At 41.9% G+C, this 19058-nt stretch overlaps 1 protein-coding gene across 1 annotated transcript in view; it reads left to right on the top strand.

The window, feature by feature from the left end:
• The window catches only part of TANC2 (tetratricopeptide repeat, ankyrin repeat and coiled-coil containing 2), a 190794-nt gene that overhangs the window by 143571 nt on the left and 28165 nt on the right, over positions 1–19058 (top strand). Inside the window, exons 10-19 of the mRNA XM_082194652.1 lie at positions 1849–1974; positions 2966–3247; positions 4064–4197; positions 5891–6122; positions 6242–6408; positions 8368–8975; positions 12761–12869; positions 14715–14837; positions 16694–16930; positions 18577–18762. Coding sequence (XP_082050778.1) covers positions 1849–1974; positions 2966–3247; positions 4064–4197; positions 5891–6122; positions 6242–6408; positions 8368–8975; positions 12761–12869; positions 14715–14837; positions 16694–16930; positions 18577–18762 — 2204 coding nt within the window. The remainder of the gene's footprint in view (positions 1–1848; positions 1975–2965; positions 3248–4063; positions 4198–5890; positions 6123–6241; positions 6409–8367; positions 8976–12760; positions 12870–14714; positions 14838–16693; positions 16931–18576; positions 18763–19058) is intronic.

The following is a 19058-nucleotide window of genomic DNA, read 5'->3' as shown; positions in this document are numbered from 1 at the left end:
AGGAGCGAAGCAGCTGCCAGTTTCGCATTGTGTGATCAAGGCCAGTCTCCTAGTTCTTGTACCTTACTGTACCTAAGCCTAAGTATCTTTAACTGAAGTAGCACATATTCTTTTCCTGTTTTCCTCTGCCTGCCTCCACTTCCCTCTCCTTCCTTTGTTGTCTCCATTGTGTCTAATTATAGATTTTATCCCTTTGGCAAAAGGACATTGCCTCTTGTAACTCAGCAAAGCAACATGCACACCAATTATGCTGTATAAATCAGTCATCTTCATTACCCAAAATAGCCTCATATCTATAGAAATCTTTGACATGCTTCTTAGAACAGACAAAGAGGTCATTTTTCTCTCCTTTGACCATAACTGTTCTCCATATATTCTCCACCTTTCTGCTGAAATAATACTTCACCATTTATTTATTTTTACTGTGGAAGTGTTCAAAACAACATTTTAAAAGCATCTAAGCAATTTGTTCATTGTATTTATTCGTTCAATAAAAACTCAAAGTATTTTACAAAATGCAAATGAAAGTGACACCTTTTGCTTTGTGTGGTTGTATATTATACTTAAAATTACATATGCATTCTGTGCCGGTTTTCTTTTTCCTGTTCCACGCAATCTGAATACCTCTCTTGCAGTTCTCCTTTGTGGGCTGAGTAAAAGGAAAATATCGATTGAGTGATTTTTGTGTGCACTGGGCCTTAAGTATTTTGCATTGTTAGTGACTGAAGCCATTCAGCGTTCCTTAATTTCAGCTGAGAATATTTACAGTGTACAACATCATTGTTTTCTATGTAAGCCTTCTAAAGAACTAATCAGGCTAAAGGTACATTGCAGTATGCTGCTATATCATTTTATTCTCACAACAGCCCTTTGAAGTTGGCCAGGTGGAGAAATAATTACTTGCTCCAGGCTATGGTTTATGAGTGAGAAGGTATTTTTGACCTGTGGTTTCTCTGTAACATATATTTTAGCCTTATGAACAAAGAGCTGCCTACACCTAGTTATCAGGGTTGAAATGCATCTATTTTCAGGTACTGCATACACCTACCATTAGGTGACATGAAGGCATTTTATAGCTGGATGGAAGTATTCATGGCAATGAAGTGTTTGCCTCATCAAACTGCAAAAGGGTCAGTGAGAGAGCTGGGAATCTATTTACCGCAAGGTTTCAGGCTCCAATATACTCATAAACAAATCCCAGGAAGGGAAGGTCCAACTCTGTATGAACTCTAGATATAGTACCTGACATGATATGTATTCTCTTGGAACTACTCAATCTAGGGCCAAAGATTGCTTAGGGAAGTTAATATAATTAATTTAAGGAATCTTTCTCTCCAGTCTTTAGAAAACTGCAGGTTTACATTTCTACCTTTTTTCTAAATTAATAGATATTAACATTCTAATAAGCATGACCAACATATCTGATGAAGAGTTTTTGTTGACTTTTCTTTGGTCCTGTGTTAAAGAGCATGAATTATTTGCTTTGATCCAATGAGCACAGCTCAGATGCTATACACCAGGGGTGCAGACCCTCCAACCTGTAGGCCAAATTAAACCTGCCAGGCCCTGGAGGATGGCCCACCCAACAGTTTTGGGCAAAGCATGCCCACGTTTGTGGGCCTGGCATATATGAAAGTTCAAACCGCAGATTAAGGAAGAAGAATCTCCAGCGCACTTTCGGTATGCCTCTGATTCTTCCTCTTGAAGACGAAACACTACACTTTTGAATATGGTGCCTTTTCCCGTCAGCCTTCAATATGTATTGAATGACGAGTGCTGTATATTTACTATAATGTCTTAATACCAATCCCAAAAGTGTGTCTCATCAAGCATTCTATTCATTGGCAGCCACAAGCTCAGCCCATTTAGAAGATCTAGCTTATCTAGATGAACAGAGGCATGCTCCCCTACGAACATCTCTGCGGATGCCTCGCCAGAGTATGGCTGGTGCTCGCACACAACAGGACCTAAGAGGTAAGCATTATGTGTGTGCAGCTGTGACATATCCCGGGGTCTTTAGCAGCTACCACCCTAGTACAGATGCCTACTGAAAGTGTCCACATTCTGAGAAGGAGCCTAGTGTAGTCTGGGCTATCTCTGGCTGTGCTACAGTAAGTTATCCCGAGCTATCCAAAACATAATTGGAGTTGCTTTAAAGCAGGGTTTCCCAAACTTGGGTCGCTATTTGTTTTTGGACTACAATTCCCATCATTCCTGACCTGCTGGCTAGGGACGATGGGAGTTGCAGTCCAAAAAATAAACACCAAAAAACAAAACAAACAAACAAAAAACCAGCTGAAGACCCAAGTTTGGGAAATCCCGCTTTAAAGTAGTAAGATTTAAATATAAAATATTTACCACCTTTTTGGCCACTAATAGGACAGTATAAATGGTGCTATCCACATACAGTATGAGAGCTTATACGTACTGGGGGATTTCCCAGCTATGGCAAAAAAAGACTGTATATTAAGAAAGATTACTTTATATATTTTAAAAAGCGGCAGAGAGAGAAACCTTTTCAAATGTATGTGTAGTGGTGGGCGGGGGCAGGAAGCCCTTTGTATCTGCAATGTCCTTCCATAGTAACAGAATCTTAAAAACAGTTTAAAGCTCCATAATTATTGAAAGACAGAGCAGAATATCCAAAACAGAGGAAGGAAAATCTGTCCACCCCTATTTTTTATAGTCAGCATTCAAAAAGTGAAGGTGGTATGAGGCTGTTGGGGACCCCACCCCCCAAAAAATCCCTTCCCATTGAATTACATTTCCTTCCGCCTTTTCTGAAATTTCCCAACTTCTCTGTATTTGAATAGAGCACTGCTATAGTAGCCAATGATACCTAAGTTCAAATGGATCCCTTGAAAAGCTCATCACTGTTCAGGACTAGAAGGTGGCACTCGGTGCTTCCTTAACCATAACTAATTATAGTTACTGAATTGTACACGTGTTTTCCCCCCCTTTGCAGTACGCTTTGCACCTTACAGACCTCCTGACATCTCTCTGAAACCGCTGCTTTTTGAGGTGCCCAGCATTACCACAGAATCTGTTTTCGTTGGCCGGGACTGGGTGTTCCAAGAGATAGATGTACAGTTGCAGAGTGCTGATGCCAGTGTGAACAGAGGTGTGGTGATCGTTGGAAATATAGGCTTTGGCAAGACAGCAATCATCTCCAGACTGGTTGCGCTGAGCTGCCATGGCACACGGATGAGGCAGATTGCTTCTGACAGCCCCCATGCATCCCCAAAACGTAAGTGAAGAGATGTACTAACTGGATGAATATGTTGTGTGCTTATATAGGTAACATATTATCTAATGGAGATGTGCTCCTATATCCTGTACGCAAGCAGGTTGGGACAGTTCCTTGCATTTGTAGGTGTGAGAAATTATAGGGATCCTGAACTATTCATTTTCCAGTCATATACTATAACAGCTTGGAATTGCTATAAATTCAGCTTTTATTTCCATTGAATCTAGACTTGTCTTTCCACTTACTACTGCTCAGATAAGAGTGCTGGCAGCTATCTGCCTATATACTGAAACATTTGGGTGCCAATCTTTACAATGAGGACAGATACAAAGAGTTCTTAGTGACTTCTCCACAATTAAGACTTCTTCCTCTGGAAATCATACTGAGTTCAAGCCAGAGGATGCTTTGGAAAGCTATTTTTAGTGGCCAGGAATATATGTCAGCTTGGGTTTATTTAATGTACAAAGCTTTGAATAGGTTTGGTAGTACTTATGCATCAAGAACCTTCAGGGTGACATAAAAAGCCTAATAGAAAAATGCTTTTATTGATGGTGGAGAGGTACTGTGGTAATTTCATTCTGGGGACTGTAGGCTATTCTAGTTTTATATGGTGCCATTTTGGCTGCATTGCCTTAATGTCCAGCTGCCCACTCCTATATTCCTTTATTTGACTCCTGTTTTTCCATGACCTGCTGTTTACAAATGTTGGCTTGTGTAAGGGAAATCGAGCTGTCCTTCTAGGGTGCATAGATGTGATTTGCTTGCTTCTCACTCTTTCCAGTCTAAGTCCATCTTTCCGCCTTTTCTGCATTGCAGATGTTGATGCAAACAGAGAGCTCCCCCTCACTCAACCACCTTCTGCTCACTCTTCTATCACAAGTGGAAGCTGCCCTGGAACCCCAGAAATGCGCAGACGTCAGGAGGAGGCTATGAGGAGGCTTGCTGCCCAGGTATTACTTCCCCACCCAAACTTTTCATTCTGTTTTTCTTTCATATGGATGAAGCAAGCCAAGGGAAAGGAATAGTGTAAGTCCTGCTACAGATACTTAACAACTATTTATTACACTATAAGGTAAAGGTAAAGGGGCCCCTGACCATTAGGTCCAGTCGTGGCCAACTCTGGAGTTGTGGCGCTCATCTCGCTTTATTGGCCGAGGGAGCCGGTGTACAGCTTCTGGGGCATGTGGCCAGCATGACTAAGCTGCTTCTGGTGGACCAGAGCAGCGCACAGAAACGCTGTTTACCTTCCCGCCGGAGCGGTACCAATTTATCTACTTGCACTTTGACGTGATTTCGAACTGCTAGGTGGGCAGGAGCAGGGACCGAGCAACGGGAGCTCACCCCATTGCGGGGATTCGAACTGCCGACCTTCTGATCGGCAAGTCCTAGGCTCTGTGGTTTAACCCACAGCGCCACCCGTGTCCCTTTATTACGCTATGGCCATGCTAAAATTCCAAAAAATATTCCTTCTGCTTGCACAGAAGTTCAACTAATGTCAGAAGATCTCTTCCACCTCTTGGGGTTATTCCTTCACCAGTGTTGAGTGGGAAGTCTTTCCTGCAATGTGATACTATGAAGATACTCACAAATGCTCCCTTTCTTTGGTGGTTGGCTGGTTTGTTCTGAACAATGAAGTCACTGTGTGGAAGTATTGCTAAGTTAAATGACCACTGTTTGGTTTTGTGGGAGGGGAAAGAGTTAAAAATACACAACTGCATCAAACCATTATCTAACCCAGTGTTTCCCAAACTTGACTATCCAGCTATTTTTTGGACTACAGTTCCCATCATCCCTAACCATTGGTCCTGCTAGCTAGGGATGATGGGAGTTGTAGTCCAAAACCAGTTGGAGACACAAGTTTGGGAAACACTGATCCAACAGATAGACCCAAGGTGGCAAACCTCCAGCCCTCAAGCAGACCTTGGTTCACCAGGTGTTCCAATTTGGCCTGCAAGGGCATTTACTATAACCACTTGTCACTTAACTGACATCAGCTAACTGATGCCAACTCATGGACAGGAGGACAGAGTTCAACTCTGCCTTGGCTGCGTGAACAGGTGTTTTCAGCCAAAGCAGGGTTTAGTGGGGGGAACTAAAGCCTGCTCAGTTTGGCTGTGCACATGTATTCCTTACTGGGAAAAGACTCCCATAGCCAGTGCAAACATTCCCAGTTTTTACAGGTCTCAAGTGCGAGAGAGACTTATTCCACCACACGTGCAAACTGCACCTATCGTGTGATGGGGAGGGGAGAAAGAAAGTTTCCTTTTGCAAGCATTAGTAGAATGTGGGAGAAGTCCCACCTGCAGGTAATGCCTGTAAAAAAAGGGGCACCTTGCTCAAGGATGGGGGAAGCAGTTTCCTGCAGTCCTTGTAAAGGACACTGAAGAGTTAGGAGACCCCCCAACCCGAGTTACAAGTACCCTTAATAAAGTACAGTTCCTCAGATCCTATGGGGGAAGCCATGACCATTAAAGTACTCTAAATATATGGTCTAGGTGTGAACCTAGTCATTCTGCCCCTCATGTCAAAGACTTTTAGCACAGGCTCCTCCTCCTTGTTAGACTGAGAGAAACTAGCAAGCAAATGTGGCTATTTTTTAACGTCTGTCCGCTGAGAAACTGATGTTTGTTTCCCCTTTTGCAGGTTGTTGCGTACCACTACTGCCAGGCTGATAATGCCTACACCTGCCTTGTGCCAGAATTTGTACACAACGTGGCAGCCTTGCTCTGCCGCTCCCCACAGTTCGCTGCCTACAGAGAGCAGCTGTTACGGGAGCCCCATCTACAGAGCATGCTCAGCTTGCGGTCCTGTGTTCAGGATCCCTTAGCTTCTTTCCGGAGAGGAGTTCTGGAGCCCTTGGAAAGCCTTCATAAAGGTAGTGAAAAGCATGAGTTTACCTTGATAGCAACGCACGACTGCGGCTTCATTTCAAAAGCACAAGCTGAACCTTTCTGTCCATATCTTTCTCCCACCTCCCTATTCCCAAACTCTCAGAACGAAAGATCCCCGATGAAGATTTCATCATATTAATTGATGGGTTAAATGAAGCTGAATTTCACAAACCTGACTACGGGGATACAATAGTATCATTCCTCAGCAAAATGATAGGGAAATTTCCATCCTGGCTGAAGCTGATTGTGACAGTCAGAACAAGTCTACAGGTAGGTTGGGGACTAGTTTTTCCACTTTTTCTACTGTTCTGTTCTGATAATTGCTTTTCTCTGAATGGGAGCAGACACCTTACGTGGCCTCTGCTGTGATGGGGCTATCTGTTTGGAAGCAGATGATTCATGCACAGTTTGCAAGGCATATGCACTGGTTGGGAGGAAATTTGGGACGCACAAATGTTTATTAACCACTGCAACCTTATGGTATTAAGGTAGCTGTCTTGTTTAATATTACCCTGACAATTTCTAACTAAAAGAGAAAATAGGCAGCCACCTTCATTGTCTACAGCTGCAAATAGAATTAGTTCACTTACTAAAGCTGAAACGTTGACTTCTTAGGAAATAAAAATTGTTACAGTTCAAAGGAAGACGATGTTTCCAACCAGTATTTTAAGAAGGCAAGGCCACAGTTAGGTGCACCCAGCTGGACTTCCGGTCTTTTCTCATTGTGCCTCTACATGAACTGCTTTTGAAACTCCTCCAGCTTTCAAGAGTACATTGAATGCAATGGAGAAGATTGATATATTAAAAAGAAGTAACCCCCCCCCCCGACATTGTGGTTAATCCTATGATTCTCTGAATTGTTCCCAAGACCAAAACAATAATGGCAGTCAGTCATTTGCAGCTGCTACATTTGGATAATGAAAGTACATCTACCCACCTGCTGGTTTACTGATGAATGGTTTGACTTCTTTAAAAAATGGACTTTTTCAGCAGCAGCAGCAGCAGATTTTTCCCCCTCTTCATTTTTTAAAAATTAGTTTTTAACGAAAGTGCACTTGTCACCTTTGAGACTAGTAAATTTATAGTGGTGTGAATATTTATAGACAACATAACATGCGTAAATATGATGGGAAAGGTGATAGAAGAGTTAAAGTACAAAGGAGGATAAAATACCTTCATATGGCTATCAGGGGCATAAAATATTAATAGAACACATTGCTAGAACATCTGCTTGAGTTTTTAAAAAGTGCTGGAGCACTGGACTTGGAAATGGAATGTGTAACTTAGGGGAATACAGTTTTCTCAGTGAGAACCACCTGTAATCTTCAAACCTTGAGAAACAAAAACATTTATTACTTGATTCTAACACTGGCTTAGAATAGCGCTGAACACTTGACACCTTTCCTTCCAGCCAAGGTTCTCACATTGTTATGGCAGAAAAACAGGTGGAAAACATAAGCACAACTCTACTGCTACTTCTAATCATGCCTTTCACTGTGGTTCCCATACCTTGGATTCCACCCAGTGTGTTGTTCCATCTTTACTTTAAAAGTGCTGATTCCAGCCTCATTCCAAGGAGAAAGCCCATTTTTATTTATTATTACTATTTAAATTTATATCCCATCCTCCCTCCCTGAGGGGGATTCTCTTTTCTATCCATTGCTGTGCACATCAAAATCCTGTTCTTTTAAAAAGATGGAAGAGTAGCACTAAAGACATCTACACCTTTGGAGATCATGCTTCTCTTGGGCTCTTCTGCGGGGGAATCAGACTTCTGGCTTCTGAAAAGAAGACTGATGAACCATGATGAAAATACAGAATGATAATGATGCCATGACATGGGTGCCCCATAAAAAAGTGAATGAACAAAACATGGCAGTTTCACACTAAACTGCTAGTGTAGAAGCACCCTAGGTCAGTATATAAAGGGCAATAACAGACCAGAAACAAATCTGTAGAAACTGTTGATTCCGTTGTCCCTTTGCTCTCTTGGTTGTGGTTTTGAAAGGCAGTTTGGAAATTTAGCTTTGTGTTTATTTCAAAGTCAGTTTAACTGTACCACCCAGGTTTAACAAGCGGTGTAACCTCATTTGGAGCCAGTATGACAGCATGTTTGGCCTATAACTCATAACTATGTGTGCCAATATTTATACTTCCAGTGGGAGACTGATTGTATTTCTCCCATTTTTAACTTCTCCATTATTTACTTTATTCTTTTTTTTCTTATAGGAAATAATTAAGTTATTACCCTTCCATAGGATATTCCTGGACAGACTGGAAGAGAATGAAGCTATAGATCAGGATCTCCAAGCCTACATCCTACACCGAATACATAGCAGCTCTGAAATACAGAATAACATCTCTCTTAATGGCAAAATGGACAATACAACCTTTGGCAAACTTAGTTCTCATCTCAAAACCCTGAGTCAAGGATCCTATTTGTACCTTAAGCTCACATTTGATCTAATAGAGAAGGGCTATTTGGTGTTAAAAAGCTCTAGCTATAAGGTAGTCCCCGTCTCCCTTTCGGAGGTGTACCTGCTTCAGTGCAATATGAAGTTTCCAACACAGTCTTCCTTTGACCGGGTGATGCCACTCTTAAACGTGGCTGTGGCATCTCTGCACCCCTTGACCGATGAGCATATTTTCCAGGCCATCAATGCAGGAAGCATTGAAGGTTCCTTGGAATGGGAGGACTTTCAGCAAAGGATGGAGAACCTCTCCATGTTCCTTATCAAGCGCAGAGATATGACCCGAATGTTTGTCCATCCATCTTTTCGAGAGTGGCTGATCTGGAGAGAAGAAGGAGAAAAAACCAAGTTCCTCTGTGACCCTAGGTAAGTAACCCATCACCTTGTGACAGGAGAAGACAGATACGAGATCACTTCATTTTTCATTAATATACCACTGTGTAGTGTTATTGAGATGCGGCTAAAAAAGATGATCCATTTACAATAGGAAGAGAACCAACCGGGTGGGTGTGTTATTGGGTTGATGTTGTTTTCATTTTGATTATGTATTTTGTGGTTTTATAATCTGATTTTATTCTGTGAACCGCCCTGAGACCTGCCGGTATAGAGTAGTAGTAGTAGTAGTAACAACAACAACAACAACCACAGCAGCAGCAGCAGCAGCAACAACAACAACAACAATTTATTACTTATACCCCACTCATCTGGCTGGGTTTCTCCAGCCACTCTGGGTGGCTTCCAACAAGAGATTAAAAATACCGTATTTTTTGCACCATAACACTCACTTTTTTCCTCCTAGAAAGTAAGGGGAAATGTCTGTGTGTGTTATGGAGGAAATGCCTACGGGTGGCATGCCTACGGATTTTCCTCCTCTAAAAACTATGTGCGTGTTATGGTCGGGTGCGTGTTATAGAGCGAAAAATACGGTACATTGAAACATCAGTCATTAAAAACTGATATCTTCTAACATCAGATAGTTGTTTATTTCTTTGACGTCTCAACTAGGGCCAAGGCCTTTTCAGTACTGGCCCTGACTTGGTGAAACCTTCTGTCACAAGAGACTAGGGCCCCGCGGGACTGGTCATCTTTCCGCAGGGCCTGCAAGACAGAGCTGTTCCCCCTGGTGTTTATGTTTCCCTTCCCTTATGGTTTTAATCTATGGGCTACTATTAAAATGAAGCTGCATTTTAAATTGTATTTTAACCTGTATTTTAAATTGGTCCCCCCCCCCTATGTTTTTATTGTAATTTTACCGGTGTTAGCCACCCTGAGCCCCGCTCTGTCTGGGGAGGGTGGGATATAAATAAATTATTATTATTATTATTATTATTATTTATTATTATCTGATGGGAGGGCATTCCACAGGGTGGGTGCCACTACCGAGGAGGCCCTCTGCCTGGTTCCCTGTAACTTTGCTTCCCGCAGTGAGGGAACCACCAGAAGGCCCTCGGCACTGGACCTCGATGTCCGGGCAGAACGACTGAGGTGGAGATGCTCCTTCAGGTATACTGGGCCGAGGCCGTTTAGGGCTTTAAAGGTCAGCGCCAACACTTTGAATTGTGCTCGGAAACATACTGGGAGTCAATGTAGGTCTTTGAAGAGTGGTATCTATATTCAGTAAATAGCAACAACAACAACAACAACACTAAGTTAATCATTATCTGATCACTTTCTCTATTATGTATGAAAGTCTGTGAAAGAGCATTAACAGGTTGGTGATCTTTGAGGGCATACACCTTTGTGTTTCTTTGGATGTGGCTAAGGAAAATGATCACGTGCCAAGATCCTTAGTGATTATTCGTTGTATTTATTTTTGAGTCAATACCTCCACATTTAACTTGATGTTAGAATTTACTTTGACTCTGCTTAATAATGATTAAGCAGAGTCAAAGAGTTTTATGTACATTTTGATGTTGCAATCTTTACAGAACAAAAAGGGGAACAGGCTCTGTTATTCACTCATGCACAACTCTTTATTGTAGCTCAAAATGTTTCAGAATATAAAGCTCCTTCAGGAGCTTGAACAAAGCTAGAAGGTTCTTAAAATACCCTGTTCTTAAAATCTTGAAAGCTCAAGAACCATCTTGAAAAAATGGTAGAGCTAAATATTTATTGTCTTGAGATCAGTTGTACGTAGATCTGGAGGGCTTTACAGATGGAAGAAAACTTGTAGGGGGAAGCTAACACTTTGAAAGACAGGAACAGAATTCAAAATGACCTCAATAGAATGGGAAACTGGGCCAAAACTGGCAAAATGAAATCAACATAGACAAATGCAAAGTTATGCATTTAGCCAAAACAACATAACTAATTGAATGCACAGGTATAAGATGGGGGCCACCTGGCTTGACAGTAGTAGATGTGAAAGGGATCTGGAGACTGTAGTCAATCGTAAGCCAAATAGGAGTCAGCAGTGAGTTTTCAGCTGCAAAAAAACCCTGAATATGATTTTAGGTTGCATTAATAAAACCATCTTTTGCAGCCATCCCAAAACTGCTGCCCCTGAGCTGGATTCCACTTGTTATTAGTGACTTCATTCTCTACAGAACCCACTTGCTAAGGCAGCAAGGTGTCTACTGAGAAATAGCAGAAAGGCAATGGAGTGCAAGGCTCTGGGCCAGAGAACTGCATGTCCAAGGGTCAGAACTCCTCAGCAAAGGAACAGAGCTTTGGGGGCGGGTTGGGGAATAGTCAGGCACAGGGGGTATATAAGGGCTCCATAGGGACTAAGCACTTGTCTGAACAAGTCATCTATGATCTGTCCAGGGTGCTGAAAGTCCTGTCTGTGACTGCCTTTGCTGTCCAGTGGTTCCTGACCTTGAATGGGACATCTGCATGGTTTTTGTGCCTGCATTCACCTCAGTTCAAACCAGTTTACTGGACAAGCTTCTTCCCAACACTACCATGGTCTCAGCCACATCTGAAGTGGACATGACTCCTCCGTAGTGAAGTATCTTTAAAGTTCTATCAATAAGATAGATTCATAAGTTTGCTTCCTCTCCCCTTGCAAGAAAAGAAAAATGCTCTGCTTCAACCTCCACCTCCTCTTATGACTGCAGAAACAAAGGGAAGCATTCCCTGGCCTTTTACCACCATCGACAACTCCAAGGGCACCTGGGAGACTCCACCCAGCCTCACTGGAAGAACTTTGTGACAAGTATAAGAGCAACCTGGCCCCATTCACTGGCTATTGAAACAACAGCTGCTGCAATGCTTGCTTTTCTCTTCCATTGCTTTTTTCCTTTTGCATCACGTTTGTCAGCCTATATTAAAAGCCTTATGATTATGATTTACAAGGATTATTGTTATTTAACCATATAATCTCTGATAATCTTAACAGAAATATTAAATTATGAGACTTTTTTGATTGCAGGTAGCCAAAAATTGTAACGTTAAAAAGGCATACCGTAAGCTGCCCTGTGATCCTCAGATGAAGGGTGGTATAGAAATTTTAATAATAATAATAAATAAATAAATAAATAAATAAATAATAGCCAGTCACTGCAGCTTTAAACGCAAGTCCCAGCCTGGAAGCATGAGTAGTAGTGGTTGATTGATTCTGTTTGCTATCTTAAAAATAGATTCTTGTGGCACTTGCCTTGATTTCATTGGTTGAGCTCTTCAAAGGGGTGAACTAGATGGATTTTATAGTCACTAAGTTCCCCTTCTTCAATAGGGTACATGCAGAAATAAGCCGCTACTGCTTCCAGCTCCAGAAAATAGGTATTGCCCACAGCAGTGGGTAAGAATTATTATTATTATTATTATTAGTCTGTTTATATCCTGCTGTTCTATTAAAAGTACTCACTCAGAATAGAATCCATCATTAAGTGTAGCTTCCTACAAGAAGGGGTCACCTCAAACTTTGAAAGATCTTTGCTTCTAATATCTTTCCTCTATGTTAGTTCTCCTAGAGAGAGGAATGAGCTACAGTGCTATCTATTAGTTCAGCAAAGGTTTGATCAAAGCTGATGAACAATTAAGGACAACGTGGTCCTGATGTGCATCAGAGTACAACTAACAAGGGTTATGAGGAGGAGGGATAAAAGGTTTATCTCCTTCATTTCACAATCTGAGTGCTAACTGTCAAAAGATACATTGGAGTTAGAATTCTAACTTCCTCCATGTTTCTTCTTTTCTCTTTTGCCCAGGAGTGGCCATACATTGCTCGCCTTCTGGTTTTCCCGTCAAGAAGGAAAACTCAACAGACAGCAGACTATTGAGCTGGGCCATCATATTCTCAAAGCACACATCTTTAAGGTAGCAAAAAATTGTGCAGTGATATCTTCACTTTGGATTTGAATGGTGTGGTACTGGTGTTTTCAGAGTACATGAAGAATGTTAAGTTTCTGAGATCCTCACTAGGACCTAGCCTGGCCAGCCACAAATTGTGGTGAAGGCCAAGGCCCTGTCCTCAGGTATCCTCAAAACAGGAGGAATAAGTTATGTGAGGACGCTGTCTCACAACAGCCGTCCATGATTTTCTGCTGCTACCAGACAGCTGATTCAGCAGAAGGTGACCAAGGGTGAGGAAGAGGAGGAGAAAGAAAGATTCTTCATTCAGTTTCATGGACCTCTTCAACCTTTTCTTTCCAGTTTTGGGAGAGAGAGGGGAAATAAGAGAGAAGGTCTCTCTCTTCCTTAGATCTTAGGGTAAGCAGCTGGCAGGAGGAAGATATTGGTGCCCCCAAAGGGAACTGAATTTGGCCTGGAACTGCTAGTTAGTGATCTCCACCCTCCCTAGATCTTTATCATTATTCCATTCTTCTCATACCAAACATGGCCTATTGATCGGAAATGAATTCCTTTGATCGGAAGTGAAAGCCCTTTGGCATGAGTAGCTTTAAATCCCTGAACACTAAGGAATGTTTGAGAAGTAATTAATTATTAGAGGTCTCATTAGCACTCTCAATTTCTGTATGAGAAGTATTAAGTAGTAATATAAAGTAGAGTATGTTCTAGTCTAGGGACGCGGGTGGCGCTGTGGGTAAAACCTCAGTGCCTAGGACTTGCCGATCGCATGGTCGGTGGTTTGAATCCCCGCGGCGGGGTGAGCTCCCGTCTTTCGGTCCCAGCTCCTGCCCACCTAGCAGTTCAAAAGCACTCTTAAGTGCAAGTAGATAAATAGGTACCGCTTTATAGCGGGAAGGTAAACGGTGTTTCCGTGTGCTGCGCTGGTGCCGGCCCGCCAGAGCAGCTTCGTCACGCTGGCCACGTGACCTGGAAGTGTCTCCGGACAGCGCTGGCCCCCGGCCTCTTAAGTGAGATGGGCGCACAACCCTAGAGTCGGACACGACTGGCCCGTACGGGCAGGGGTACCTTTACCTTTACCTTATGTTCTAGTCTAGTTAAGGATTTTCCATTTTCTGAGTCAAAAGATTGCTCAGTGCTGCAACCAACTTGCTAAGAGCACCTTAGGAACAGTCGCTGTTAATTGTAAGCCCCATGTCTTGACATACTGTCCCAAGGAATATGACTTACAGTGTGCAAGTTTTATTTATGGAGGGGGCTGTAGACAAGAGCTTGGGTGACCTTCCCAAGAAAGGTTCCTAAAAGAATCCTTGGGGGGAAAAGGAGTATTAGATTGCATTGCCTTTTTCAAAAAAAGTTAGGCTATTTATGATATTGATTCTTTTAGAATAAATGTTCTTTATTCAGCACTGGCTCACCTCTTTCTTTGATTCTTCTATTTTTTGTTGTGTCTTTTTGCTAGTACTTGTAGTATACAGCCCACTAGATGTAGTGCAAAGGGATTACATCACTTCTCTCCCTTTCATGATGGAATGCTGCACCTTGTACCCAAGAGTTCCTACTCATGTGATCTGGTTGGAGGTTGGGGTTGTTATTTGAAATGTGGTAGACTTCAGAGCATTTACAAAAGTGTAACTCTTTGGTGCTCTGATGTAACTTGCACCGAGTAGTAGGATTTAATCCTTGGAGTTGCGTCCTCTCCAACACTCCTACTTTCTCTTTAGAATACAATATTTTTGTAAAGTTGACAGGGAATCCTTGCTAATCAATTGGGGTTAAATGAGCCGTGTGTTAGTGATGTGTAAAATAAAACCAGTACCTTGGATTATCAAATTTAAAGTGTGTCTTTTGCAGGGACTGAGTAAAAAAGTTGGGGTTTCCTCCTCAATTCTCCAAGGGCTTTGGATTTCCTACAGCTCAGAAGGTCTTTCCATGGCGCTGGCCTCTCTCCGGAATTTGTACACCCCTAACATAAAGGTACGAGAGGGGAATAATTTTTATTGAAACTATGGCAGGCAAGGGAAAGTATTAAGTATTTCTTCCTTCTCATGGTGGGGTGGGGCTACAGCTGTTGTTTACATCTTTTATAATGTGCATGTTAATTGATGTAATGTCACATCTAATTCCACCTTTGGTCAACTTTGACCCTTCTTCACATCTGTACAACCCCTTGGGCATCCTCATAAAATTGTCTTTCTCCATTCTTCCCATTCTGTAAGAATTTCGACTTCTCTTTCTATCACTGCCTCCTCTTTTCAGCTTTCATTTTATTTCCAAATAATATTTAAAATGCAGAGAAAATGTAACGTCTATTCTAAAAAGGCTTGGAGTTATAAGGCAGCATACTTCCAGGTACCAGGTGTTTGGGACAGAAAACAGGTTTTCCTTGAATATGGGCTTTTGGGACGCATCTGGTTGACTCTTGCCTGGTAGATATCAAGGCAGATTGGGTTTTTTGTTTTGCTTTAGAACATTTCTGTAGCACTCTAAAATTTGAAATGCAAGTATTGTTCGTAAAATAGCATTCAAACACGTTTTTAAAAAATTAAGGAATACCGTATTTTTTCGTCTATAAGACGCCCCCATGTATATTTTGGGGGACTTAGATTTAAGAAAATGGGGGAGAGAGAGATGGCCCTGTGTATAAGACGCCCCCTCATGTTTTTCATTTTTTAAAGGAAAAAAACCTAGTCTTATACATGGAAATATACAGTAATTATTGGCACCATACATTAAAAGAGGTAGTAAAACAAAATATTAGTACTTAGATTGTAATGTCGTAGGTTAAAGGAACTTAATATGAATCTTAATATCAAAATTCCTTCTAGATCCATAGATAGATGTTTTCATCCTTTTCCCTGCTACAACCATCAAAAATCTGACTCTAACCCAGTAATTTCCAAACAGTGTGCTGGGGCACACTAGTGACATCTGAGCTAATCAAAAATGAGTTGTAAACGTAAATAAAATAATTGAGGATCTGAACGTGCTTCCTTCTAATCGCTATCCTCAGAGGGCAGGTAATTCTGCACTCTGTCTGCATCTGATTGATTTCGTCATGCCTGCTGCAAAGCAACACCAGAACTCCTTAACCTCAAAAAAGAGCGCCTACTGCATCTCAGCTTGAGTCACAGCTTTGAGAACAATTCCTCCCAGTCAGAAATAGCATCAAGGTACACAGAAACACACTAGTGCATTGGAAAGCACATTCAGTGGTGATCTCTGGAGAGTGTGTGCTTAGGGAGGCAACATCAGAGCATTACTGGAAGTTCCAGAAAGTAAGAAATTGTTCTGTTAATTGAAATAACCTTGCCCACCATAGAATGTCAATGAGTTTGGTAAGACTCTGGTGACTTGTAATGCCTGCCTTAAAAGGAAAAAGGAGCATAACGATCACCAAATTTTTATTTGGATTGAAATTTAGCCAACTTACCTTGCTTCTGTACTACTGATGACAGACAAGAAGGAAGCTCTCTTTCTCTCTCCCACACCAGAAAAAAAGATTTTGCAACATTCAAGGTGCTGGAAAGAGGGCAGGGGAAGTAGAAAGAGAGAGAGAGGAAGAAACGTCTACCCCCTTGTTAGTGCCAGAGGACAGCGGAATGTGGGGAGCGGAGACGGCAGTAGCAAATTTAGAACTCTTATGGAAAAAACTAACATTTTCCTGTGTATTCTCTGCTTTGGTTAAGAATTGCTAGACAAATCAAGCTTGTGGCAGGGGAGGGAAGCTGCTAATCTCTAGTACACGAAACTCTTGCGCTCCGTTTTTAATTGAGAAAATTGGCTCGTTTAGAGAGTGCTGATCTCATCCGTTCCCATTTCTTTCTGTTCAGGTCAGTCGGCTACTGATCTTAGGAGGCGCCAACATCAATTACAGAACTGAAGTTCTAAACAATGCCCCAATTTTATGCGTCCAGTCTCACCTTGGTTACACGGAGATGGTAGCTTTGCTGTTGGAATTTGGAGCAAATGTTGACGCCTCTTCGGAAAGTGGCCTAACATCTCTTGGATATGCTGCTGCTGCTGGGTATCTAAGCATTGTTGCCCTCTTGTGCAAGAAGCGAGCGAAGGTGAGGAAGGTGGCTGTCCTGTTCTCAAACCTGAGCAAGCAAGCCACGGTTGGGCTGCCCATGTCCCAGAGACTGCAGTCCTAATTGCTTGCATGCTTGCAGCTGTGTCTTCTAGCTACTCTCTGGGGTAGTTACGCTAGCAAGAGCATGAGCAACAATTTCATTTCTGTTTCTTCATAAATGTACTCCACAATCTTCACTGGTATTGTGGTCAGCAACTAAAATCCCAGAGCAGTTCATTGGCAACTCGGGTTTGGGTAAGGATGTTGCTAAGCTGTTGAAGGGATAGGGTGCTAATCTTGTTTGTCTCAACGTTTAAAGTTCTCCTGTTTTAATTTGCTATCACTCAGATACAGAAAACAAGGCTAGAGTTCATAATCTAGTTTTGCACAAACATGGTAAATGCCAGCTGTTGGAGAATGTGCCTTTTCCCTTTTTACATGACACTTTGCACCAAGTGAGTAGGAGTAGCCAATATCCCTAGGATGGTATTCCAGAATCTAATACATCATGAAACATATCCTGGCAAAACCGGGAACTTTAATGTAACATGGATTAGGGATATGATTTAACTATTTGTTCAGGAACATGTCTTTTTAATTGTCATACCTGTCTTCATAATAAAGATGGCTAGAAACTTGTTTTCATTTTAGGTTAAGATTAACTCTTTCAGGCTCCTTAATGTTGTAAAAGTTCCTGAAGGGACTTTTCTCTTTACCTGGGCTTTTGGCCCTTAAATTGAGGGGGGGGCATTGTGGCCTTTTTTTAATGGGGCAGGATTTGTTCATCCCACCTTCTAATTGTATAGCTCTGTTTTTAGGAGGTTTTGTTGTTTTTAATGTGAGTTGTTTTTGCTCACTCTGTAAGAATATAACTATAACATAATACATAAATATAAACCAGAACAACAACAATAGTCTTTGGCAGATTATTCGCTTCTAGTAAGGTCCATTTTGGCTAACCTCAGAAAACATCCAGGAACCAACACCTCTCCAGGAGCCTACAATTTTACGCTGTCTCACTAACCAGCTCAATGCTTTAGGTGACATTTGTGCTCTATAAGATCACTATGTCATTCTGTCTTGTTGCCGAATGACAGTGTTTGCTTCTAGAGAGCTACTGTGGTTTTCAGTGAACATTTGTGTTTCCCAAAAGTAACAGCGTTCACTGAAAACCACATGTAGCTCTCTAGAAGCAAACACTGTCATTCAGTAACAAGACAGAATGGCATCTAATTCCCGAATTAGATGTAAACAATAGATTTCTTCAGACCAACTTTGCTTATTGGAGTGGGACTTGGTAGATTTTACCAAATGGGGGAATGTAGCAAAGAGGTTTGCAGATCACTGCCGGTGCACATAGCAATTGTGTGTTGCACGATTTGTCCTGAGTTTATATTCTAAACTCCATTTTAAATGTCATTGCTCCTTGCAGATGAAATCTGTGAGAGTGGTTTGTGCTACGTGTGAATAACGTACTTGTGGACACAGAATACAGTTGTCATTACAAAACTGGCTAGCTCTGCATATATGGCCAGAGAAACATGGAGAATATTTCCCATGTGAATGTGGCAGTGTTAGAAAAGTAGGAACTGAAGCACACAGCAGTTAAATTTTAATCAGCCATTTTTTCCTTTTCTTGAAAAGGTGGATCACTTGGACAAGAACGGTCAGTGTGCACTGGTTCATGCAGCTCTCAGAGGCCACCTGGAAGTTGTCAAGTTTTTAATCCAGTGCGACTGGACAATTGCTGGGCAACAGCAGGGAGTGTTTAAAAAGAGTCAAGCCATCCAGCAGGCACTGATCGCGGCTGCCAGCATGGGATTCACCGAGGTAAGTTGTCGCTCAGCCTTGTTGAATCCTCACTGGCCAAGCGGCCTTTGTGTTAGGGCAAAATACTGAGTAACTGTTTTTAAAGCTTGAAGTACGAGGGAGGGTTATGCAGTTGCTACGGGAGCCTAGGTACGCCTTTGCATGCAGCGAACCTTTCTGACCGTCAAGTGGCTTGAGGGAAGTCACCACACCTATAGCTCTGCAGCCAAAAGCTGTGGACAATCTACTGACTTCTTGTTGTTTAAAATAATTTGCTTGCCTCTCCTGTACTAGAAATGACATACAAGGTGGCTAAC

Source organism: Podarcis vaucheri, assembly GCF_965113315.1.
Source record: "Podarcis vaucheri genome assembly, chromosome: 13".
NCBI classification, from domain to species: Eukaryota; Metazoa; Chordata; class Lepidosauria; order Squamata; family Lacertidae; genus Podarcis; species Podarcis vaucheri.
This window is presented reverse-complemented; position numbering and strand designations above follow the sequence as displayed.